The sequence below is a fragment of the Podarcis pityusensis genome (assembly GCF_964106645.2).
Source record: "Podarcis pityusensis genome assembly, chromosome: 6".
Lineage (NCBI taxonomy): Eukaryota > Metazoa > Chordata > Lepidosauria > Squamata > Lacertidae > Podarcis > Podarcis pityusensis.
In genome coordinates this window covers 25,349,205-25,374,865 of record NC_138030.1, presented here as the reverse complement: position 1 = coordinate 25,374,865, position 25,661 = coordinate 25,349,205, and the positions used below count along the sequence as shown (strand labels likewise).

The following is a 25,661-nucleotide window of genomic DNA, read 5'->3' as shown; positions in this document are numbered from 1 at the left end:
AAAACTCGGTTAGAATTCTAACATGGAGCCATCCGTCTCTCTCTCTCTCTCTCTCTCTCACACACACACACCACAAAGTGAAGCAAATGAGTACTGCAGGGAAATATCTGAAGGACACCTCTATACCTATTGCCAAAAGACCAAGGGACAGCAAGAAAGAGACCCACCTGACTCAGTCTGAAACCCTGTAGCTAATCAAAGCATGTATTATAAGCCATACGTGGAGGTTTTACTCCTACAGGGAACAGCTCATTCCGGGGGGGGGGGGGGAGAACTTTTATAAAATTCTTATAACTAAGAAGTGCCCAAGCTTTCCTCCTCCCTCCCAGTTCCTTTTCCTTTTGTGTCATGTCTCTTACATTGTGATTCCAAAGGCAGGGATAAACTTGTTATTGATTACTGTAAGCTAGGAGTCTTTTTCAGCTGAAGAGCAGGTTTAGAAGACTTTAAATAAATCAAAATGTCCAAAGCCTACACAAATCTAACAGGGGAGGGAGTCATCACAACTATATCCTACAGTTATTGAAGTCCAATATACTGTATCAAGGCTAAATGTTTATCTGTGCTGTTAAGATACTTGCTTATCCAGAAAGAATTTAATTCTCCAGGGCAAACCATTTGCAAAACTTTTTTTTTTGAATCAGAAGTGGCGCTTGAGTGTCATCAAGTTTTAGATCAACTATTAAGCCTACAGAAGCTTTTGACAAGAAGTTCTCTGTGTGGCACATTTGCCAGAAGTCAGTGAATAAGGTAAATAGGATTGAGATGACTGAATTTTGGTACCACAGAAACATGAATGTAAAAAGTGCAACCAAAGGGATGAAACAACTACCCTATAGTTACAAAAGTTGGACCTTTTTGGTTCAAAGAAAAAGAGGCAAGCATAAGAGAAATTGATAAATGTATACAAACTTAGGCATAGTGTGAAGAAAGTGAGTACAGTTTTTCTCTCTCCCTCTTCCATAACACTGGCACTCAGGGCCATGTAAGGAAGCTGAATATTGGAAAATTCAAGACAGACAAGAGAAAGTACTGCATACCGTTAAACTATGGAATTCACTGCCACATGATATAGTGGTGGATGACCACCAACTTGGCCGGCTTTAAGAGAGGATTGGACAAATTCATGGAGGGTAAGGCTATTCATGACTAAAAGCTATGATGACTATGTTCCATTGTCAGAAGCAGAATGCCTTGGAATTCTTGTTGCTGGCACTGACAAGGAGGAGAGCTGTCCTGGTTATGAGTTTTCTGTAGGCATCTGATTGGTCTGTGTGGATGCTAGATTAGATTGTCCTTTGGCCTGATCCAACAGGACACTACTTAGACAGGTGCTTTCTGTTTTTTGCTTCTACATAACTCTTGACAATTCAGGAAAAGCAAAGCTCCCCATCATAAAATAGTATTCTGTGCACATACAAGTGTATGTGAGCAGGCTCATTCAAGTCACTTGCTGAACACCTGGAGGTCAGGACTATATACAGTGGGGGGCACACAGACACACACACCTATTAGCTCTGTTCAGTGAAGGGGGTCTGTGAAGCAAGGAGGACTCAGATGCTGCCTTCATCTGCGCACCCTACATCTTAAAAATCAGAATCACAAAAGTGTAACAGGAAAATGTGATTTTGACCGAAGATGCCTTTGAGTGAAGAAGTCAGTTTTGAAATCAGCCCCCTAAAAAATAAAGAAATCCTTTGTAAAAAGACACCAGTAACATTTGGCATGCTTTGAGAAAATAGTCGTTTTCTCTCTCATTTCTTTTTGGGGATCTTCATGCATCCATTCTCAGTTTCCTACAGTACACAGGTAAAAAGGTAAAGGACCCCTGGACGGTTAAGTCCAGTCAAAGGCAACTATGCGGTTGCAGCGCTCATCTCGCTTTCAGGCCAAGGGAGCTGGCGTTTGTCCACAGACAGCTTTCTGGGTCATGTGGCCAGCATGACTAAACCGCTTCTGGCACAACAGGACAAGTGCCAGAACACATGGAAACGCCGTTTACCTTCCCGCCACAGCGGTACCCATTTATCTACTTACGCTGGTATGCTTTCAAACTGCTAGGTTGGCAGAAACTGGGACAAAGCAATGGGAGCTCACCCCATCGTGCGAATTCAAACTGCTGACCTTCTGATCAGCATGCCAAAGAGGCTCAGTGGTTCAGACCACAGCGCCACCCGCATCCCTTACAATACGCAACCAACGACTTGCCTGTACATACATTTCCAAACTAGTATCTTTGCATATTGTCACCAGGAATGGGGGAGAAATTTCGTTTGGCAGGATTTTAATGTGAATCTACCTAATTAGCAATTCTTGAAACAATATGCAAATTGAAAAACATCTCTCCTTTGAAATTTGCAGTTCTCTGAATTTTGCAATCCACAGTTCTACATACAAATAATGTGTACCAGAGTAGTGTATATCTGAGTTTCCCAAACTTTTCATGTTGGTGACACACTTTTTAGACATGCATTATTTCACAACACATTAATTCAGTTTAACTAGCAAACCAGAGATTAAACTAACCCCATTCCGGCTCTGGGAAGAGGGAGGAGAGCATCTATGCAATGCACCTACACACTGCAGCCAACACATTAATGTGTCACGACACACAGTTTGGAAAGCTCTGGTGAATATGTATGTGTAAAAAATGCATATATTAGTGAAAACAGCATATAAAATATTTTGGGGAAATTACTTACAATATGAAAATTATTAGTACTATAAATTTGTACTAAATGCTGATGAATTTTTATGCAGACCTGCAGAAAAGCACAGACTAATGCAGAAAAGTGGAAATCTGAACTGTTAAAAAATAAAACTGACAGATTTAGACAGAAATTGACAGATTGCCTTTAGGGTCACAGGTTCCCCATTCCTGCACAGCGCCTAGAGTCCTTTCAATTTTTAAAAGAGGTGCAAATCTCAGGTAGCTGGAAACCCATTTAGGAAGGGCAGGTGGAGAGACAGTCTTAGCAGTGGTGTTTTAAATGTCTTGTGCTGGAGGGGATATGGAAATTCTCTGTGGTCTGTTGGCTCATTCGTGTAAGCAAGTCAACACTTTTAAGCCACAGTTACCAGCTGATTAACATCCAATGCTTTTCCCCCCTAGAAAAATACCTATATGCCGTTACTAACCATGAAGTTGTTACAGTAAGTGCCACACGACACCCTGTATATAGATATATATTGATTTTGGTGTTGTTCTCACTAATTTACTCAATACAAACAGCCCCCCTACCAAACTGCTCCCACCACAATCAAACTCCATGTCATCAAAAACGCATGTGTCAAGTACATGGCTGAGGGTGCAATCCTATATGCAGTCACCTGGCAATAAACCCCCTTGAACTCAATAGGACTGATGTGCACATGACTGTTCCACCAGCCACTTTGTTTTACTGAACACTAGCATTGCCATTCTCAACTCTGAATCAAGACAAGTAAAGCAAAACCTACTGCTCCGGTGTGGTTGAGTGAAATAAAAAGGCAAGGAGAAGAGTTCAGCATTAACACAAAGAGTAAAGCGAGTGGGGAGTGATCTGACTCAAGGTCTGTGCTTTGCTCATTACAAAGCCTTGTTTGCAGAAAACTGATACCTAAAATCTAAGCTCTGCTTTCCTTATGCAAGGGCAGACACCAAATAAGAACCGGCTCACTTTATAGCAAAGGGCTACATTACATATTAATAAAGTCATCACAGTCTCTCTTCTGATATTATTTAATGCACCAGGATCTGGTTCTAGGCATTTTTTTGCATTTCAGAATCACTGCATGATAAGATTATATGCACTTATCTGCTATTAGGAAGAGAGAGAGAGAAAACAGAAGGCCTGATTAAAAGATGCATGTGATATGCTTAGCTTAGATTAGACAGAACATTTCTCTCTCTCTCTCTCTCTCTCTCTCTCTCTCTCTCCCCCATAAAGGAAATATGATCCTTAGCTGCTGTAATAGCAAGTTGCAGCGGGAGCTTAGGCTGTTACAGCACCCCACAGGGCCAGACTACAGAGCTCTGACTCATGAGAAAGTCATTGTTTATATGCAGAGTGTTGTTCATTTAGAAACAGCATGGCTGTGTCTTAATGGGTATGACCTTCCCACAACGGCAAAAGCAGAGTCCATCTGCAAGGAGAAGGTTATCCAAAGGGAAAAGGCATAACCTTTATTAAAATGGCCAGTGGGAGGAGGAAGTTCCACACACTAAATGACACCACATGATGAGAAGTGGGAGTTTATTAAAAGAGTCGAACAAAGGGAAAGTGCATATAATAAGACTGCACATAATGCAAAGAAGGCGGCCAGTCTGTTCTATTAAAAAAAAAAAACTCCATCAGGCAATATAATAAGCAGTATACATTAATACGTAACTATTAAAGTGGTATCATAATAAGCCGTCAAAGAAGTTTGTCCCACCTTATCCAGATGGCAAACCATTCTTAAGGTCAGAGACCAAAGAACCAAGCATTTTGCTTTCATCTTTGTCACACAGGTAGTGTTGGCAGGGCTGTGACCAGGAATTCCTTTAGCTCCCAGCACTGAATCAAGCCATAGGGCATGGCTTCTCACCTCCAAGGAGAGGTTTCCCTTCCCTTCCCACATGTGTGATCAAACAGGGCTACAGATATGCCACAAGTTGGTGTGGAAGGAGAGAGGACCAAAGAAGAAAAGATGGTAGGAACAGCTGTTGCAGTCTCCATCACTTATTTTTATTTTTATTTACCTCGCCCATCCATATGGGTTGCCCCAACCACCCTGGGTGGCTTCCAACACTCGTAAAAACTCCTAAATAAAACACCACACATTTAAAACTTCCCAATATAGGGCTGCCTATCCTGTACATTTCTGAGCACAATTCAAAGTGTTGGTGCTGACCTTTAAAACCCTAAACAGCCTCGGTCCAGTATACCTGAAGGAGTGTCTCCACCCCAATCGTTCAGTCTGGACACTGAGGCCCAGCTCCGAGGGCCTTCTGGCGGTTCCCTCATTGTGAGAAGTGAGGCTACAGGGAACCAGACAGAGGGGCCCAACCTGTGGAACACCCTCCCTTCAGATGTGAAGGAAATAAGCAGCTATCCTATATTTAAAAGACATCTGAAGGCAGCCCTGTTTAGGGAAGTTTTTAATATTTAATGCTGTATTGTTTTTAACACTCGATTGGGAGCCGCCCAGAGTGGCTGGGGAAACTCAGCCAGATGGGCAGGGTATAAATAATAAATGATGATGATGATGATGATGCCTTCAGATGTCTTCTAAAAGTTGTAGTTATTTTATCTCCTTGACATCTGATGGGAGGGCATTCCACAGGGAGAGCGCCACTGCCAAGAAGGCCCTCTGCCTGGTTCCCTGTAACCTCACTTCTCACAGTGAGGGAACCGCTAGAAGACCCTCAGAGCTGGACTTCAGTCTAAGCATATCTACCACTAGTTCTGTCTGCTCAGAGGCATCATCTGCTTTGGGGGCAAACAGCTCAGCTGGAAGAACTTGCCTTGAATGAACCATGGCCTAGGCCAAGGACATGGGAACATGGGGAGCTACCTTATACTGAATCAGACCCCTGGTTCATCTAGCTTAGCACTGCCTACAGTGCTTGGCAGTTAACTCTCCAGGATCTCAAACAGGGGGTCTTCCCCAGTCCTACCTGAAGAGATAGGGAATGAAGCTGGGACCATGACATTCAAAGCAGATGATCTACCACTGAGCTACATACAGCCTGTTCCTGGCCAGAGGTGGGCACTTGCCTAGCTTAGCACCATTCATTCAAAGGTGACCTGCTGTCCTCACAAGAGTAAGGGAAACAGATATTGCATTCTTCTGCAGATGTGCTTAACAACAGCAAATTTTTATTACTCTTTCTCTGCTGTAACCCTCTGGACTTCAGTGCAACTTCTCTAGAAGTAAGTTGTTTGTAGAGGGGTAGCTAAGTAAGACATTTAAAAAGCTAAAGGCAAGGACTATGAACTATCCATGAACTAAGGGAGCGTTCAAAGCCACAAATACTCAAAATCAATTTATCTTATTTTGTCTATTAGCTGCAAAAGGTTTTAATACACATCATAAATAGTAGTTGCCAGAAGAAATAACCTTTGCTCCAATCTCTGCTCCACAAAACTAAGATCTACCTTTTTGGACAGCACAGTAGTTTCCATGGCAACTAACAGTGATCCCTTATTTTAAAGAAAGGATACTTCAGTATTCAATAATAATTGTCTAATACACATACACACACACACACACACACACACACACACACACACACACACAGTTCCAAAAACCATTTATGGGTGGCAGGCTCTAGGGCTCCCTCAAACGAACACAGGACAAAACAGTGTGTAGAGAGAAGGCTAAACATTTGCAAAAGGGGAGATGCAATATAAATTGGAGGTACAGTAACCATTTGCCTTTTTACAAGCAAAGACCCAGTTCCTGCTGTTATTTTTCAAGTACCTTTTTAGCATTAATTGTTCTTTTATGCAAAAACAAATCAAGCCAGCCAAGAGGAAAACAACATTGGACTGAACAGCTAAGAGTTCCCCAGAGAAAAGGGAAAGTGATTTTGGAGTTAAATTGCTATATTGTTAACAGTTGCCATGTTCAGTATCTTACATTTGCACAGGACCAACATACCAAAGGCAGGGGGCTAGTAACGTGAATTAACTATACTCCCAAATCTCTCTGCATTTCTGCCCCCACGCACTTCCAACTTCCATTGCCTCTACCGCCAAAAATGCCCTTAACTGCTGCCTCATACAATGATGTGGTATTTTTTTCCGCAATGGTCCATCTGATAATATTCCAAGCGTTCATATCAGTCGACACATTTGGAAGGAAAATGACGCCTCTGCTACAGCTAAAATTTGTAATGTAAAGGAAAGGTCAGAGAAAAGGGCAAAACAAACCTTGAGGCATACAAAGTTCCCCCCAGACGCTCTTGCATTCTGGATGATAACAAGGCACTGGGTTGCATTTATTTATTTATTTAATTCATACCTATAGAATTTCATATTTTTTCATATTAAAAATGTGTTTTCTAAGAGGCAAAAAATAATGTGTTTTCTAAGTTTCTAAGTGGTTTCCAAAAAATTGTGTATATGACTACACACACACACATGCTAATAAATCAACATACAGTGAAACTAAAAACTGTTATTCAGATAAAACAATAAAATCCCCGAGGCAAAAATCTAGCAACACTTTTGGGAAGTGTTTTGGACTCTTAAGAGTCAGGGAAATGACTTGGTGAGCTGGGCACTAAGTAAGTACCTGTTAGGTAGATAGAAGATGGAATGGTTTTACTTATACAGTGAGGGGGGAAAGTATTTGATCCCCTGCTAAATTTGCCCGTTTACCTTCTGACGAAGAAATGTCCTGTCCATCATTTTAATGGTAGGTTTATTGTAGCTGTGAGAGACAGAATAACAACAGGAAAACCCCCAGAAACCCAGAAGACAAAAGTCAGAGATTGATGTGCATTATAATGAGTGAAATAAGTATTTGATCCCTTTGCAAAAGATGACTTAGTACTTGGTGGCAAAACCCTTGTTGGCAATTACAGAGGTTTTTTGTAGGTGACCGCCAGGTTTGCACACATCTAAGGAGGTATTTTGTCCCACTCCTCTTTGCAGATCCTCTCCAAGTCAGTAAGATTTCGAGGCTGGTGTGTAGCTACTCAAACCTTCAGCTCCCTCCACAGATTTTTGATGGGATTAAGGTCTGGAGACTGGCTAGGCCACTCCAGGACCTTAATGTGCTTCTTCTTGAGCCACTCCTTTGTTGCCTTGGCTGTGTGTTTTGGGTCATTGTCATGCTGGAATACCCATCCTCGACCCATTTTCAATGCTCTTAGTGGTTATCCAATGCTACGGATTGCTTAATTCAGGGATCTTCCATAGAACATATTTCATATGTAAGTCCAAAGCAGTATCAATTGTAAACAACAGCATGGTAGACTCCCCTCCATTCTTTACTGGTGAAGCTCATGCAAACTGCATATGCCGATAAGAATTCCGCCAGTGGTTAGATTTAACATATGCTGAAATGGAATACTGCTGTCTGAGGGAACTTATGAAACATACTGTGTTTCACTCCCCACAGATATCAACTCTGAAGCTAATAGACTACTCCAATGTAAAGAGTACATGAAACGTTCTACTATTCTAACCTGCAAAGAAAACCCATGGAACAAATCTAAAAGTCCTAAGGGAAGAGCTACATGCTTTTTTTTTTTTTTAAGTGCAGAAGCACATTTGCTCCAGCGAGCAATTGCGGAGAAAACACTGATCATTTGCCACAAGTGGTATGCATATTAGGAAATATCAGCAGCAGTCTGGCAAGGAACTTCTAACAGTAGATGAGTACAGATGATTGTTTAACAAGTGGTACACAGAACTATGTGAGAAGTGATCACTTTACAGCAAAGTGAGAACTTCCACCAATGGAAACTGTCCTGGCTTGCTGTCAGTTGCATCCTAATTGTGACACATTCCCATTTGGCAAACAGTCATTTGTTTCCACCCAAAATGTGAAGTGCTAAGACGCAGCTTTCCAAACTTCGGAAAGCCCGTCATCCTAGAACTCACATAAAGACATTGATTGGCTATAGATTCAGGACCAGCAGAACAAAGCCCTTCGCACAATGCGTAATTTGTAGGATTCACTGCCACAAGACGTGGTAATGGCTATTGGCTTAGATGGTTTTGTAAGATGAATAGACACATTCATGAAGGGTAGCTATCAATGCTAATAGCCATTGAGAGATCTAAATGGGATCTCTTATGTGCAGAAGCAGCAGGCCACAGAATACTGGAGGCAAATACAGCAGGTGAAAGCTACGGGTTTCATGTCCCACTTGTGGTCTTTCCAAAAGTATGAAAAAAAAATTGCTGGATTGTTCTTATTCAAGCTTACCAAGGGCTCCTCAGTGACAAAATCAGTAATGATGGAGAAGATTCCCACTCTGTTCATCACTACCAATCTTCCCCATGCAATATGCAGCTGTGGAGGTTTTCAGAAGTGCCTCTAGAAGGTACTTTCAGTTCACTCATATTCTCTGCACAAGCTGTCATTGCCTCCCTATAACTATCCACAGAAGACAACAGTTCATCAGCAGATAAATGTGTGTGGAATGTGTTCTCTGTAGCAGGAAAGTTTGAAAACTACAGTGGTACCTCGGGTTACATATGCTTCAGGTTACATACAGTGTAAAAATAAAAACTGAATTTTATCTTTGTACAGCAGGCTATTTTCTGAGAGGAGGTAATACAGTGGTACCTCAGGTTACAGACGCTTCAGGTTACAGACTCCGCTAACCCAGAAATAGTACCTTGGGTTAACAACTTTGATTCAGGATAAGAACAGAAATTGTGCCCCGGTGGCATGGCAGCAGCAGGAGGCCCCATTAGCTAAAGTGGTGCTTCAGGTTAAGAACAGTTTCAGGTTAAGAACAGACCTCCGGAACAAATTAAGTACTTAACCCGAGGTACCACTGTACTGCTCTAAGAGTGCAATCCTAACCATGTCTACTCAGAAGTATGTCCTATTGAATTTGGTGGGGCTTACTTCCAGGTAAGTGGGGTTAGGACTGCAGCCTAAGTCTACTAGTTGATGGTCAAGAATTTCGCGAGAAACAAAACTGTAATTTGCATTTGCCTCAGCCCTGCTGGCTTCTATGGGACATGGAGATGTAAGCAGTACCAAGATATCACTTCAGTCTTGGGTTTTTCGATCTTGATCCAATATTCTGCGATCCAATTTTTTTGCAAACAAGTAACAAAACTCCAACAGCCAGCTTCAGAGAACTGGACACCCTGGAAGTTTTGACAGAAGACGGAAAGGCACTGAAAGCATAGCTCAATGGGAAAACCTGTGTGGACAAGTCTATAATTGCATCTAATAGTTATGAAGGCAGCACCATCTGATGGACAACGGGGAAAATACACTGGCTGCAACAGATGGAAGCTTTCATGTGGTTAGGCATGAAAATCCATCAGAGAGGTGAGGCGTTCGTGAACGTTTATTTCATCTTTGCTTTCATTATCAGAGTATTAGCTGTGCAAATTGGTTACAGGGCATTAAGTCTTCGGTGGTTAAGTGTAATCTTAAAAATAAAACAGGCAGCGCTTCCCATAACCTCATTTACAGAAGTGGCTTACCAAGTCATGTTTATTTCTATAAATAAGATTCTTTTATCTTTTTCAGCAGCATAGCAGGCAACTGAAGGAGGGGGTGAAAGGTGGCATTCACAATCACAGAAAGCAAACACTGGCTTTCTTCCTTAACAAACAGTGATAATGGAAGCTTCTGACCCGTTGGATAATCTGTGGGGCCCAATTCACTTTTAAGTTTTATAATTACATTTGTTCGCCATCTCCCATTTCTGTCTCCACCTCCATCTCCTCCTCCGCTTTATAAAAGTTTGGACAGTGATACCAAAACTCAGATTAAAGGACCACAGTGCTGCTGTTTGATAATGAACTCTCAATCTACCCCCTTACCCCATCTGACAGATTCTTCTCCCCCCCCCCCTTCCAGGCTGCCCCTCCAGGTAGGGGATCTGCCATTGGCAAGCTGTGTTACCAATAATGGTAACGGGCAACACACAAATATTATGCAAGTTCTGCTGAGTCAAGTGGAACTTAGTGCAGAACAAATGCTCATACGATCACCGCTTTTTGACAATGCAAGCAAGAAACAAGTTCTACAGAATCCAACATGGTAAAGATTCAAGCACAAGTTGATAATTCATGTAACAATCCTAAAAGAGGAAGAAGCAAGTCTACTGAAAATGGGGGATTATTTCCATGTCAATATGTTGACAGGATGTTAGTCTAAACTTAACTTGTCTTGAAATTTACACATCTCAGAAGTCCTCTGTTCAGCAGCCACAAACAGTGGAAATGATATTTGAGTGAACTCCCTTCTTATGGGAGGAGTGTCACAATGGTGAATTTGTCAGTTTTTTATTCCTTTTCCCACAATGATATACGTGGCATATAGCAGCCTTCCCAATCTGATAAACTTTTGGACTACATCTCCCACCAGCCCCAGCTAGTGTGGCCAATGGTCAGGGATGATGGGAGTTGTGGTCCAAAACATCTGAGCAACACCAGACCAGGAAAGTCCAGAATACAGTAACTCAGTCAGTTACTTTCTGTTCCCCGTTATGCAGATCACTCTGCCTTTTGCAGAGCTTAATAGGGTCACTTCCATTCTTATGATTCCCTCCTTTTTTAAAGTTAAGTTTAACATTTTCAGTAGAAGCCTTCAAGGAGAGATTTTTTTGCAGGCTTCTGAACAGTGATCTCCCTATTTGCATGCTCTGCCAATAGGAGTATATTTCACAGAGCAGCCAAGAGTTCTTTGATCTTTCAGCATCTTCTTAGCCCAAAAGACCATTCTGCTGAATTGCACTCAAGCCTGAAGGTTGCTGGAGTCGAGCCTCAATACTTGTAATACCCAAGTAGCCATGCCTTACAGCTGCTGTCTCCATAAATGGATTGTAGGTATTTAAAATAATAATTTTCAATAACTGGGTAGGTGAGATGGACATTTTCTTAAATATAGGTAATTATTATTTACTTTTCAGACAGACTTTTAAAAATAAAAAAGTCCACAGTATGACAAAGAAAGCATGTGAGGAATCTACACAGCGGCGGGAGGGGGAGAAATTTACAGCAGGATAAAGAAACCATGTGAGGAATCATCTCTCACAAGGAAATTCCGACTGAAGAATGAAGGGAATGAGATTCCAAAGGGCTGTGTATGCTCCAAGACACAACCTCTCTCAAGATTAAAATGACAGCGATGGGACAAGTGTCAAAGAACAAATCAGACTTGTCAGCCATCCAAAGAAAGTTATTCCAGCCCTTTAGATCCCAGAGGTTGGTGGGGAAAGGGGTGGAGGAGTTACCCAATGAACTTTCAATTAAAACATTCCCAAGTTGTGATTTAAAGGTACAGCCGGACTCCTTAACCTGATGTGGCACATTTCTGAAACACTTGGCACTCCTCCTCCTCCTTTGATGGGAGACCAACTGTTTACTATAAAAAGGACTGGAGAGCCTTGACTCCGCAAATGAAGGAATGCCTTCAAATATCACACAAGGCACAACATTTTTTTTTTTTAAAAAAAGGCTCCCTAAAATATAAAAACATGTCTAATGGTCCCCCCCAACAAAAAATTCCCATGAAGCCAAACACAACACAGAGTTTATTTGGAAGTTCCATTTCTGATACTGAAAGCCAACAATACTCTAACCTGCTTCCTTATTTTCAGTTGCCTGTGGAAGCCACGTTCCTCAGCTGTCTTCACCACACTTGAAGAAAGTGCAATACTATGCATGTCTACACAGAAACAAGCTTCCTTGAGTTCAATGGGACTTACTCCGTGTAAATAAGCTCAAGGCTGCCTCCTGATTGGCGTTTTATGGCTGCGCGTGTGTAACAAGATGGGCAAGCAGAACGCAAAACGCCTATATTCCCTATAGCTCAGCTTCTACCTAGAGCTTGCCAGATAAGCTCTGAACACCCATCATGCGAAGTCAATCTCCCACAAGCCAAGACAGCCAGCCAATACAATGCATTTATACATAAATTTAAAAAAAAAAAAACTTATACAGGTCGACTCAGAAGCAAGTCCCACTGAGTTCAATGGAGCGGACTCCCAAGTAAACGGGGCCAGGAGTCCAGCTTCCAACGTGCAAGGAATGGCCATCTGACCTAGTCTTTCACACTCGCAGCTACACACCCGGAAGGAAAGGGAGGACGCGACGCAGCGCAACCCACGGTCGTCTTGAGGAGCGCTGCTCGGAGTTCAAGACACCCACCTCCTCCCGCTGCACAGAGGCACGCGGCGAGAGCCCAACGCCCCTTACCTGCGAAGACCTGTCCCCCGGTTTTTTGCAACAGCTGCAAAAGAATGGCAATCGTGGCAATCCTAGTCATTCTTTAAAGGAGTTCACATCCCCTGCCCAGGGTGGTAGCGGGAGCAGCAGCAGCAGCAGCACAGCCGGTGGTTCTCCGCGCGCCTTGCAAACATCCCTTGCATTGGAAAGACCGAGGAGTTGGGAGAGCGGCTCTCTGGCGCACACAGCTGAAGCCTCAGCTATCCCTGATCTGATGAGTAGCACAAGCTGATTGAAGAAGCGAAGGGGGAAGGAGGAGGAGGAAGAGGGGGCAGAGAAAGAGAGATTTCCCCCGAGTCCTAACGCTTGCCTTTTCTCGCTCGCCGTCTCTCGCTCAGAGTAGGGGAGGGCGGACGCCACGCACTCGCTCCCGTCACTTGCCTTGACCTCAGCAACTGCAAAAACCCCAATAATGCATCCCGTCTTGTTTTGGCACAAGGCGATCCGGGAGGGAGGGAGGGGGAGATCAATGTAATTAAGCAGATGATGCTTCTGCACGGGAACTCGACGCCGGAGAAAGGACTCCTGCAAGGAGGCAGAGGATTTGGAGCACTCGCAAAAGCGAAATCACTGGAAGAGTGCCCGGGTGTTGCTTCCCCACCCAGCGTGTTTGCGTTGTGTGCCACCTCGGTGCCAAGAGCCTCTCTCGACTGCTTTTGTAACGGAGCAGCAGCGACAACAAGCAACTGCGAGCGCAGCTGAGGTGGGTTTCCTTTGAAGAGCCGCCTGGTGATTCTCGTGGTGGCGAAGAAGGGGAAACGTCGAGCGAAGGGAAAGCGATGAAGTGGGGGGGGAGCAACCTTCCCGCTGGCGCGCGCGCGCGCACGCCAACACACACACCCCTTTCGTGCTCAGCCAGAGCATAATAAGGATTGCGGTTAAGCCGCGCTAAGGAGAGAGAAGAGAAGATGAGCCCCCCTGCTAGGAGCATGAAAGTCACCAAAATGCAAGGTTTCCAGGGAGGCCATTATTAGATCAAATCTTCTAAAGCGCTTACAGACATTTCCAGTTGAAAATAGTAATTTTCGTCATTATTCACTTAACTTCGGATAGAGTTGGCTGCTAAATACCTACGCTCAGCAGGCGCACACGGGGAGCGAGGCATCACGCGCTCGCAAGGTTTCGCAACACAACACACACGCGCGCGCCCGCGAAGCAGCCGCGCAGAGGCAAGGCTGGGTGGCCCACGACCTGCTCGGCTTTCCGGAAAGCAAAGGGTGCGCGGGGTGGTCGCGGACGCCTCGCTCGGCACCTCTCCATCCAGTCACCTAGCTAGCGCGCAAATGCGAACCTCTGTGGCGACGCATCTGCCGCCCGATCTTGGGTTTACAGAGAGAAAGAGGGTGGGGGAAAGGCCGCCGAAGAGCCCCCTAGTTCTCCCCACCCCATTCCCGGTTTCATCGGCGGCACGGCGGAAGATGAGTTTCTGATGGCATCTCTTAACTTTCAAAGGACGCCCTTTTTTTGCGCTCCTCTGTGGGGTCTCTGCGTGCGTTTCAGTCAAAGCGCTTCCGACTTAACGAGCTCAGCTTCCTCGGCTATTTTAATGGCGCTGTTAATAATCCTGCCTCATACCGTCGCTCTACAGTGCCTCTCCATCCCCACCTCCCCACCATCCCTTTTTTTTTCCTTCTCAAAAAGACCCCCCGCCGACGGCACTAATTTCACACAGCAACTTGATTCGAATATACTGGATGGATTACCGTGTATTGGAACGGCGGTACTCCCCGCGTGGCCAGTAGGGGGTACTGTTGCATTAAGAGTAACTCATTTCCATATTACACCACCACCCCTTCAGCAACCCGAGGGGGGCAGAGTGCCAGGGAGAGGAGGAAATCAAAAGATGAGGAACGTATGGGTAGACTGGCAATTTTAGAAGAAGGACAGAGAACATTACCCAGGTGAAATAATAAGAGAGCTTGGTGTAGCACTGGAGTCCAAACCCTGGACTACAAAGCTGTCAACGCTGAAGTACTGCAGCACAGAACTGCTCTCCAGATTTATAGGTGAGACCAAAGTGGAAGAAATTGCATCCACCACCCTGGGGGATAAGCTAATTTTAAATCATTTCAAGAAGCTGGCTGATAGCAATGAAAAGCAACTAGAAGAGTGAGTCTGAAAAATTTCCCTGTCTCAGTAGGGGCCATATAGCACAGTGACAGAGCATCTGTCATACATTCAGAAGGTCCCTAGTTTGATCCCCAGCATCTCCAGGTAGGGCCAGGAGAAACTTCTGTCTGAAACGCTGGAGAGAAGCTGCCAGTCAATGTACTAAACTACATGGACCAATGGTCCGACTCAGCAGAAGGCAGCTTCCAATGTTCTGTGCAAAAACCACAAAATGAAAAAAGAGCGCGGAATGCAACTGTAACAACTAGTTCAATGGGTGCCAGCCAGCAAGGAGACGCTGTGTCAGAAAGGTTGGTGCTATTTTAGGGTTGTGGTTCCCGGCACACTTTGTTGGGACTCAGCAGCCAGCCAGCCAACACAACTTGCATTATGCAAGACAATTCACTGGGACTCACTGCAGAGTGAGTATCCATAGGATTGTGCAGCAGCCAGTAGGTGTCCATAGTCTTATTCATCATGATCACTCTCTAAATTATAACAGGTGAAAAAGCTTTTTCATTGCAACGGCTAGTAGTACAAAAGACAGTTTATATAAGACAGCCGTGTTAGACCCCTGAGTTTATCTCAGGTTACTAGCAGGTGTTGAAGTGTCAGGAGGAAAATCTACCTTTCTCTGTTTCTTTTGCACCTACATCTATTGTGAATGGTGCTGACACATTCCCCATTAGGTCTGCACTGCAGCTGGATATACCTTAAGTTCTATGACATTCTGAACTTCACTTCCTTGAAATGTCTCTTCTGAAAATACTAGAACTGCAAGTGCTCCATAATACAAAAGCCTACTCTCTTCACACAAGTGCATGATCTTGGAGCAGAAGAAGCAGACATCTCATCATTAGTGGATTGCGTGGTGCACATTCAGAGCCTCCGTGAATTATAACCATACCCATTGCAGCATTATAGAGTTGGAAGGGACCCTGAGGATCCTCTAGTCCAACCCCCTGGGTACAGGAACTTGCAACTATCTCATACGGGGATCAAACTTGCAACCTTGGCTTTATCAGCACCACACTCTAACCAATGAGCTATCCAGAAGTGCAATCACCCTTTTTAAAGTCTGCTCTTCCTAATGTTGAACCTCTACTCTAATCTCCTTTCATCATTACAGTGGTACCTCGGGGATGCAGCGCCCACTTTGTGTGTGTTGGGGGGGTCAGTTTCTTTCACTGCACTTAGTAGGTGCTTAAGGTTATTTCACGCCTCCTATGTGGGTTAAACCACAGAGCCTAGGACTTGCCGATCAGAAGGTCAGTGGTTCGAATCCCCGTGACGGGGTGAGCTCCCGTTGCTCGGTCCCTGCTCCTGCCAACCTAGCAGTTCTAAAGCACGTCAAAGTGCAAGTAGATAAATAGGTACCGCTCCGGCGGGAAGGTAAACGGCGTTTCTGTCCACTGCTCTGATTTGCCAGAAGCGGCTTAGTCATGCTGGCCTCGGGTTACATACCCTTCAGGTTACATACGCTTCAGGTTACAGACTACGCTAACCCAGAAATAGTACCTCGGGTTAAGAACTTTGCTTCAGGATGAGAACAGAAATCGTGCTCCGGCGGCACGGCAGCAGCAGGAGGCCCCATTAGCCAAAGTGGTGCTTCAGGTTAAGAACAGTTTCAGGTTAAGAACGGACCTCCAGAACGAATTAAGTACTTAACCCGAGGTACCACTGTAGTTATTGTTTATATCCCGCCTCAAAGAAACTCAAGGAAGCACATTGGTTCTCCTCTTTCCCCATTTTACTTTCACAAAAACCCTGTAAGGTAGGGCAGCCCGAGAAACTGTGACTGACTGGCCCATGAGACCTTCATGTCCAAGTGGGGATTTGGAACCTAGTTTCCCTGGTCCTAGTCCAACACTCTAACCACTACAGAACACTGGCTCATTTCAGCTTAAAATGAAACTAACACCATTCTGTATCATGGCAAACTCATATAACCACTCTTGGGGCTTATTATTTCAATTAAAGCTATGCGGAATAATCTTTTTTCAGCTTGCCGATTAAAATTAGCCATTTCATTGGGGACAAATGCTATCCCAAATAATTTCTCTGAAAATATATGTCATCATCATGCTTTGTTTTAAAACGTCTTATTCAGCACTATTGTGTCCCTGGATGCTGCTTCCTGCTACCACTTTCTCTTTCTGGATGCTTCCTAGAATTGTAGAGTCGGGAGGAACTACGAGGATCCTCTAGTAGTCCAACCCCCTGCAATGCAGGAATCTTTCACCCAATGTGGGGCTCGAACCCACAGCCCAACTGAGCTGCCCCTCAGCTTCATCTTCCTCCTTCCTGGAGTAATCACATGGGTTATCCTATCCAGTTAGCAATCATACAGTAAACAACAGGCAAACCACAAGGAGTTGGCTTGACCAGGGGTTCAGAAGGCCCCATACCAGTCTGAGTGGGCAGGAGCGCCACTCACCGCCACTCCCTGCCCTCTGCCTGGATCTTAGCAGTGGGTGGATGCAGGGGCACAGTGGGGGGGGGGGAGGTGCCAGGGGGCCGTGGCCATGAACACACAATTTTTGAAGGGGTGTGAACCAGGTATCCCGACATGGGCACCTTCTGGTTCATCCCAATAGATTTTGCTATAGGATTGTTCCTTAAGGTCCACCCCCCCCCCAAGAGTGACCCTACCTTCAAATTATTATATAAAGTCATTTTTTTTCTGCAAATATTCACAAAAAGGCATTAATGTCAGGAAAAAGCACCAAGGCAAAAGCCAGCTCCAGATGGCTGGAATGCAAAACAGTGCATATGTACTGTTGGAGAAAAGGTGGAGCCTATTCTCTGTACTGAGCACCGGATGTTAGCTCAGTGTGTCATATGACCTGTACTGGAAGTACAGGGGAGGAGTTGAGACTCTTCTAATGGAGACTGAAGGGTGCAGACGCATTTCTATGTACTGTTGAGTGACAGGAATAAAACATGTAGAAAGGACTCCTGTCTGTCTCATTTCTCCTCCCTGGGAGAATGCAGAGAGGGAGAAAGAAGCAGAGGGTGTGTTCTTCTCACGTTTGAGGAGGATCGCCGGGTTTGTTTACCTAGCCTGCCGGGGTCGCAGACGGACGGTAAACACAGAGTATCTCACTCAATTGCCTCGGGGGAGGCCAGGTACCTCTGCCTGTGAGCTGAGATATTGACAATTAATACTTTCAGGACAGCTCAGTTCTAAAACGGGTCTTCTTCTTTGGCGATGACACAGAGCAATGGATCCAAACTACAAGAAAGAAGATTCCACCTAAACATTAGGAAGAACTTCCTGACAGTAAGAGCTGTTCGACAGTGGAATTTGCTGCCAAGGAGTGTGGTGGAGTCTCCTTCTTTGGAGGTCTTTAAGCAGAGGCTTGATAACCATATGTCAGGAGTGCTCTGATGGTGTTTCCTGCTTGGCAGGGGGTTGGACTCGATGGGCCTTGTAGTCTCTTCCAACTCTATGATTCTATGACTTGTAGCTGAGTAAGATTGTCTTCCATGAACACGGTCTTAACAGTGAGTCCATAAGTGACTGTGGAGGCCAATTCTGGATCCACACGTTCTTCCACAGTGGGGACATAGGTTTCCGGGTGGGAGCTGATCATGGTGTGGATTTGCCAAGCGTGCCTTCCTCTGAGCATGTTTCTCCCTTGCGTCCTGAGTTCGAGTGTCTTCAAAGCCCATGACACCTTTGGTAAAGGCTGTTCTCCAATTGGAGTGCTCACAAGCCAGTGTTTATACTACATATTTTTTTTGCCTGGAGAGAGTCTTTAAACTGTTTTCGTTGACCACCAGCATTACGCTTTCCATGTTTAAGTTCAGAATAGAGTAGTTGCTTTGGAAGACGATAATCAGGCCTGAACAACATGACCTATCCAACAAAGTTGATGTTGAAGAATCATTGCTTCAACACTGGTGATATTTGCTTCTTCCAGTACATTGGCATTAGTTGGCCTGTCTTCCCAAATGATGGGTAAATTTTTTCGGAGACACCACTGATGGAATCTTTTGAGGAGTTCTAATATGGATACAGTGGTACCTCGGGTTACATACGCTTCTGGTTACATACCCTTCAGGTTACACACTCCGCTAACCCAGAAATAGTGCTTCAGGTTAAGAACTTTGCTTCAGGATAAGAAGAAGAAGAAGAAGAAGAAGAGTTTGGATTTGATATCCCGCCTTTCACTCCCTTTAAGGAGTCTCAAAGCAGCTAACATTCTCCTTTCCCTTCCTCCCCCACAACAAACACTCTGTGAGGTGAGTGGGGCTGAGAGACTTCAAAGAAGTGTGACTGGCCCAAGGTCACCCAGCAGCTGCATGTGGAGGAGCGGAGACACGAACCCGGTTCACCAGATTACGAGACTACCGCTCTTAACCATTACACCACACTAGAACAGAAATCGGGCACGGCAGCAGCAGGAGGCCCCATTAGCTAAAGTGGTGCTTCAGGTTAAGAACAGTTTCAGGTTAAGAACGGACCTCTGGAACGAATTAAGTACTTAACCCGAGGTACCACTGTATAGGCTTGCTGTCCCCATCTATCAGTTTGGCTTGAATGTGAGTCCACTGAAGCATTCATCTAAGCACCATATATATCCATATTCCAGTAGAGTGTGCCATTGTGAATGTTTCCAAAAGAACATTTGTTGTGGCACAGTAAAGCTAAGTAGATGGCTTCCAAGTTGGAAAGCAGGATGGCCACTTCAGCATGCATTGTGAGGGGAGGCTTAATTTTTTTTAAAAAGTGTCCATTGCGGCTTGAAATAGACTCCAAATTCGGTTGTGTGAATCAGCTCTTGAAAGGGAGAATAGGGAAGCAAAAAATTAGATAGCAATTTAAAAAACAAAACAAGAATCTGGAAGATAACTTTGTTTGAGTTCCTGTGCAGCCAGTATCAGTTACTGTAGTCAATACTGAGCTAGATCGACCAGTGATCACTATAAGGCAGCTCCCTATTTTCCTTCCTAAGGTCCACCAGCTAAAATGGAATTTACTTCCAAGTAAGTATGTATAGGAATGTGCTACTAATTTCATAGTGACCATGTAAATAGGGTGGCCATATGCATTACAGAACAGGACTCTTGCACCTTTAATAGTTATGCAGAAGAGGGAATTTCAGCAGGTGCACCCTACTCGTATTGGTATTGGTATTGGTATTGGTATTAGCAGTGCTGTTTTCTTAAAAAGAAATGTTTAGTACTCTCATTTTGACTCGAGAAAATCACCATTTTATAGTTCAAATCGGGAAAAATAAAGACAGCAAATGGACAAAAGTACAAAGGTTCACAAAATGTTTAGGGGTATGTGTACCCCTGTGTACCCCCCAGAAAAAAAAACAGCAATTAGTATTAGTATTGAGTCTTTCCAAAGGAGCCCTGGGTATAAAACAAGTGATCAAACAATACAAACAGTTTAAAGATCATTCCAGTACAGATGCAGACTGGAAATACTCATAAATAGTCTTCAACTCAACCCTGTAATTATATAATGCTTTGGTTCTGACATGGGGAACCTGTGGCTCTCCAGTTGTTGCTAGATTACAACCCATCTTCAAATATCTTAAGGGCTGTCACATGAAAGATGGAGCAAACTCATATTCTACTGAGCCAATGGATTCCAATTTCAAGGATGGAGATTCCGCCTAAGCATCAGGAAGAACTTTCTGATAGTAAGAGCTGCTTGATAGTGGTGGACTCTCCTTCACTGCTGGGTTTTTTTAAACAGAGGTTGGATGGCAATCTCTCGGGGATTCTTTAGCTGTGATTCTTGCATTGCATGGGTTGGACTAGATGACCCTTGGTGTCCCTTCCAACTCTATGAACTCCCATCATCCCTGGCCACACTGGCTATGCTTGATGGGAGCAGGAGTCCAACAAGATCTAGAAGGCAACAGGTTCCCCACTCTTAGGTAAAGGTAAAGGGACCCCTGACCATTAGATCCAGTCAGGACCGACTCTGGGGTTGCGGTGCTCATCACGCTTTATTGGCCGAGTGAGCTGGCGTACAGCTTCCTGGTCATGTGGCCAGCATGACTAAGCCCTTCTGATGAACCAGAGCAGCGCACGGAAGCGCCATTTACCTTCCTGCTGGAGCGGTACCTATTTATCTACTTGCACTGCGTGCTTTCGAACTGCTAGGTTGGCAGGAGCTGGGACCGAGCAACGGGAGCTCACCCCAACGCAGGGATTTAGTTCAAAACCAGAAATATCTGGAAGAAGAGTGGACAGTGTACCATGTGGGTTTGCGTGTTTCCATGACATAATCCCCTTTGTGGGCTGCTGTTCTTCTTTTGCACGGTCCATAGTTCCCAGCATGAAGCATCTGCTGGACAGACAGGCAGAGAATTAACACAGGCTGTGGGTGGAAGCCCAGCATCTTGTAAGCACTGGATGACGTGTTTAATGAATGCACTCAGAAAGATTTTCTCATCTTCCCGTGCAATGCTGTGCGAGCGACTCACTTTATTCATGCATTATTTTTAAAAATATAAATCCCAAGTGATTGCTAAAAAAAATTACATGTAGCACAATCCTATAGATTAAAGTTGCATGTTGTCCAATGGGGCTTACTCGCAAGTAAGCCTGCATCAGATTTGCAGCATAAAACAAGTAATACTGACATGCTGTATCCAATTAAGGAATTAGAATATGCTTTCTTCTGATACTGGAATGTTTGCATTTAATCCATGGAAAACCCAGGCTGCCATTCCTCATGATTTGATAATGGGAGAAATTTGATGCCCTAGCAAAAGACATCTAATTTTAAAAATTGCATAAAGGAGAAAAGTAACCCTTGCCCCATACATTTGACATTGTGCCACAGCTGCTGTTGTCTGTAATTGGACTAATTTTGTTTGTACCTATGTCTTGCAAACAGTCAGCAGGTTAAAGTGTTTTTTCCCATGAGATGTTTAGTAAATAATAATAATAAAAATTAAACCACAAAGATTCTTTTTCTTTTTAAAGCCTTTAAAAAAGGGCTTCACATTTTATTTTCTGTCAAAGGTAAAAGTAAAGGGACCCCTGACCATTAGGTCCAGTCGTGACCGACTCTGGGGTTGCGGCGCTCATCTCGCTTTATTGGCCAAGGGAGCCGGCGTACAGCTTCTGGGTCATGTGGCCAGCATGACTAAGCTGCTTCTGGCGAACCAGAGCAGCGCACGGAAATGCCCTTTACCTTCCCGCCGGACTGGTACCTATTTATCTACTTGCACTTTGACGTGCTTTCAAACTGCTAGGTTGGTAGGAACAGGGACTGAGCAACGGGCTCTCACCCCGTGGCGGGGATTTGAACCTCTGACTTTCTAATCGGCAAGTCCTAGGCTCTGTGGTTTAACCCACAGCGCCAACCGCACCAGAGCTAAATAATTATTCTAATGTGTGCGACAATCAAGAGGCAGATTGGGTCAGTATGCAGTCTCCTCTGTCCGAAAATTAGAAAGGGCCACAGCTCAGTGGAAGAGAATCTGATTTGCATATCGAAAGTCCCAGGTCCAATCCCAGATAGGGGTGGGAAACCCTGAAGAGTTGCTATCAGATAATCTGAGCTAAGTGAATCAATAGTTTGACTTGGAATAAGGCAAGCCCCTACATCCCTTGGTCTAGCCGGCGTGTATGTCCAGTGCAAGTGAATGTGTTCTTCTTCTAACCGAACTGTTTGCGCCTGCAGCAAAGGTTTCCAGATTGGTTAAATATATATTTTGCTTTGTGACTTCCCATTACGCTCTGCAGAGATCTCTTTCCAACTTCCCCCACCTCACCGGCAGTATAAGAGATGAGATCTGCCTTATATGTCTTTCTTACTCCTCTTAGTTTCTTCAGCTGCTCCGTGCGGAAGAAGCCGAATGCAGATTTGGCTCGGCAGCTGCTCAAGCTAGTAAAAGAAGATATTATGCCCCACCCACCAGTGAGGAATTTTAGAGGAATGTTGGCTGCTCTGCCCCCCCCCCCCGAAATATCAGAAAATGCAAATGTTCAGATAGAATAGATTTTACAGAGCTGTCTCTCCCTAAGAAGCATCCAGGAGAACAACTGTCCAGAAATATTTGACTTCCTGAATTGCTGCCAGCAAATGAAAAGAAGTCTAGCAGGATGAATACTGAACCACCTGCCTTCACTCAAGACCCTTGAAAGTAACTGCCTTTTTTTTTCTTGCCCTCAACTTCTCTTCCCAGAGTTGTTAGCATATTTGCAGCTAAGTATGAGCATAAACATAGATACCAGCTGTCTTTTTAAAAATCTGGCTGCAATATGAAATTGCTAATAGATGTCTGACACATTGGCACTGATCTCCTACATACCATTTGCGTTAATATACTCCTCCTTGCCTAGGGAGAAGTTAAGCAACCATGCATCAATAAGTCAGGAATATCAACTTCACCTTTGCAACAGGATTTCTTTTTTAAAAAACAATCTCTTTACAGAGGGGGCTGAATGCTTCAAATCTAGGAGACTATTTGGGGCTACACTGGTCAGTACAAATACAGTGGTACCTCGAGTTAAGAACTTAATTCATTCTGGAGGTCCATTCTTAACCTGAAACTGTTCTTAACCTGAGGTACCACTTTAGCTAATGGGGCCTCCCGCTGCCGCCAGACAATTTCTGTTCTCATCCTGAAGCAAAGTTCTTAACCCGAGATACTATTTCTGGGTTAGCGGAGTCTGTAACCTGAAGCGTCTATAACCTGAGGTACCACTGTACTAGATTGCAATAATATCTGTGTGAATTTGATAATAAGCGCCATTGCATCCAGCGAAGTCACTGTGCAGGTGGATATATCTGACTGGGGATTGCCCCAACCCCGAGGAACAGGGTAGTTTAGAGGACAGACAGACAGAAGAAAGGGAGGGGAAGTTCCATTGCATATGGAGAAGTCAATGCAATGACTTAGTTACACCTCAGGGTTTCCAAGGGCCTCTGGACTGTCACACCAGCCTGCCCACTCCCTACTGAGGATGCTTTTCTCCATGTCCCATCCATGGCCAATGTACAGCTGTTGGGAGTGGTTGAGAGACTAGTCAGTCAGATCAGGACCCTGGTGTGAGATGAGGCAGGGCTGAACCTTTAGTCTCAGCTAAAGTTTCAGTCAGTATCCACCCTCCTGTGTCTGCTGTTAGCAATGGCAGGACAGCTTCCACTGGTGTCAATGGGCGCTTTCCTGCCATTTCAAATAGCTGGCATGAGGCCTATCAATTCCAATTTATTTACTTTAGTGTTTATGTAGAGCATATGTACCCCACTATTCTGCCAAAAAGGCTCCCAGAGTGATTTAAAGGTAAAGGTAAAGGGAACCCTGACCATTAGGTCCAGTCGTGGCCGACTCTGGGGTTGCAGCACTCATCTCACTTTATTGGCCGAGGGAGCCGGTGTACAGCTTCCGGGTCATGTGGCCAACATGACTAAGCCACTTCTGGTGAATCAGAGCAGTGCACGGAACCGCCGTTTACCTTCCTGCCGAAGCGGTACCTATTTATCTACTTGCACTTTGACGTGCTTTCGAACTGCTAGGTTGGCAGGAGCAGGGACCGAGCTATGGGAGCTCACCCTGCCGCGGGGATTTGAACCACCGACCTTCTGATTGGCAAGTCCTAGGCTCTGTGGTTTAACCGACAGCGCCACCCACATCCCAGAGTGATTTTCCCCACAGACTTAACAAAAAAATTCCACACAAGGGAAAGGGGATGGGGGGGGGAATGGGGACGGGGCAAACCCAGGCACCAATTCTTAAACATTTGTTCTTATAATCACCTGCTGGCACATTTCAAACGTAGGCAATACCTGATGGAGCTGGTGTTTCAGCAAAGCTGATGGAAAGAGCCCTACTTCCCATCTTTCCTGCTGAAGCAAACTGATGGCATGGTTGCTCCCTGGTGACAGTTGAGGGACTGTGGTGGGTGGAAAATGTTGATGCCCCCCCCTTCCATGCCACAACCCTGATCCAGTCCCGTCGCCTCTTTTTTTTCAAAAAAATCAAGCATGCCAGGACAAACTCCATCACTGTGCCAAACGTTCCCCCACATTTCCATGCAACCATTCTCCATCAATTCATGAGGAATAAAATGGCATTTGAAAATAATTGAAGGGGGGGTGTCATTTTTTAGATTCTAATGCTGCTGTCACCAACCCAGTGCTTCCCACACCCCTGATGCCACCATAACCCCATCACAACCTTTGTGAGTGGCAGCGCGGCCAAAGCCAAGAGGGTGGAGCAATGGTGGTACCACACGTCACACACTGTGGTCAGTGCTGTGTTTTTTCTCCATTTAATCTGAATTTGCCACCTTCGCGGAAAACCTATTAAAACAACAAGTTGGGAACAGCAAATCCAGACACTGAGTTCACAATAAACTTCTGTGAAGAAACAGTCATTTTATTGCTGCTGCTGCTGCTGCTGCTGCTGCCGCTGCTGCTGCTGCTGCTATCTATAGCACCAGGTGGCATGAGTTCACATTCATAGTGAGAACCTCAGTCCTCAACCACCAGAAAATCCAAACACCCGCATTTCAGTTCCTGAGGAAAAGAGCAAACTCTACATTTCATTCAGCAGCATCACACTAGTCCTCATGATCACTCAGCATATAGAACTTGAACCCTGCTCTCCTGCCTTATAGTTCAATCATCTGGCCACTTGGATCACATAATGCTGATGTTTCTAAAAA

The 25,661-nt window shown here is 44.7% G+C and overlaps 1 protein-coding gene across 18 annotated transcripts in view; it reads right to left on the bottom strand.

Annotated features, from left to right (window-relative positions):
* The window catches only part of PTPRT (protein tyrosine phosphatase receptor type T), a 617,797-nt gene extending 604,105 nt beyond the window's left edge, over positions 1-13,692 (bottom strand). For 15 of the 18 annotated variants that reach the window (XR_013987409.1, XM_081009187.1, XM_081009202.1 and 12 more), the window contains exon 1: positions 12,873-13,692. Coding sequence is in view for 17 of the 18 variants with exons in the window: in XM_081009187.1 (XP_080865313.1) it covers positions 12,873-12,942 (70 nt within the window). In the remaining variant the exon portion in view is untranslated. The remainder of the gene's footprint in view (positions 1-12,872) is intronic. The other 3 variants (XM_081009189.1, XM_081009196.1, XM_081009195.1) reach the window with 1 other exon arrangement.
* Between the last annotated feature and the right edge of the window lie 11,969 nt (positions 13,693-25,661).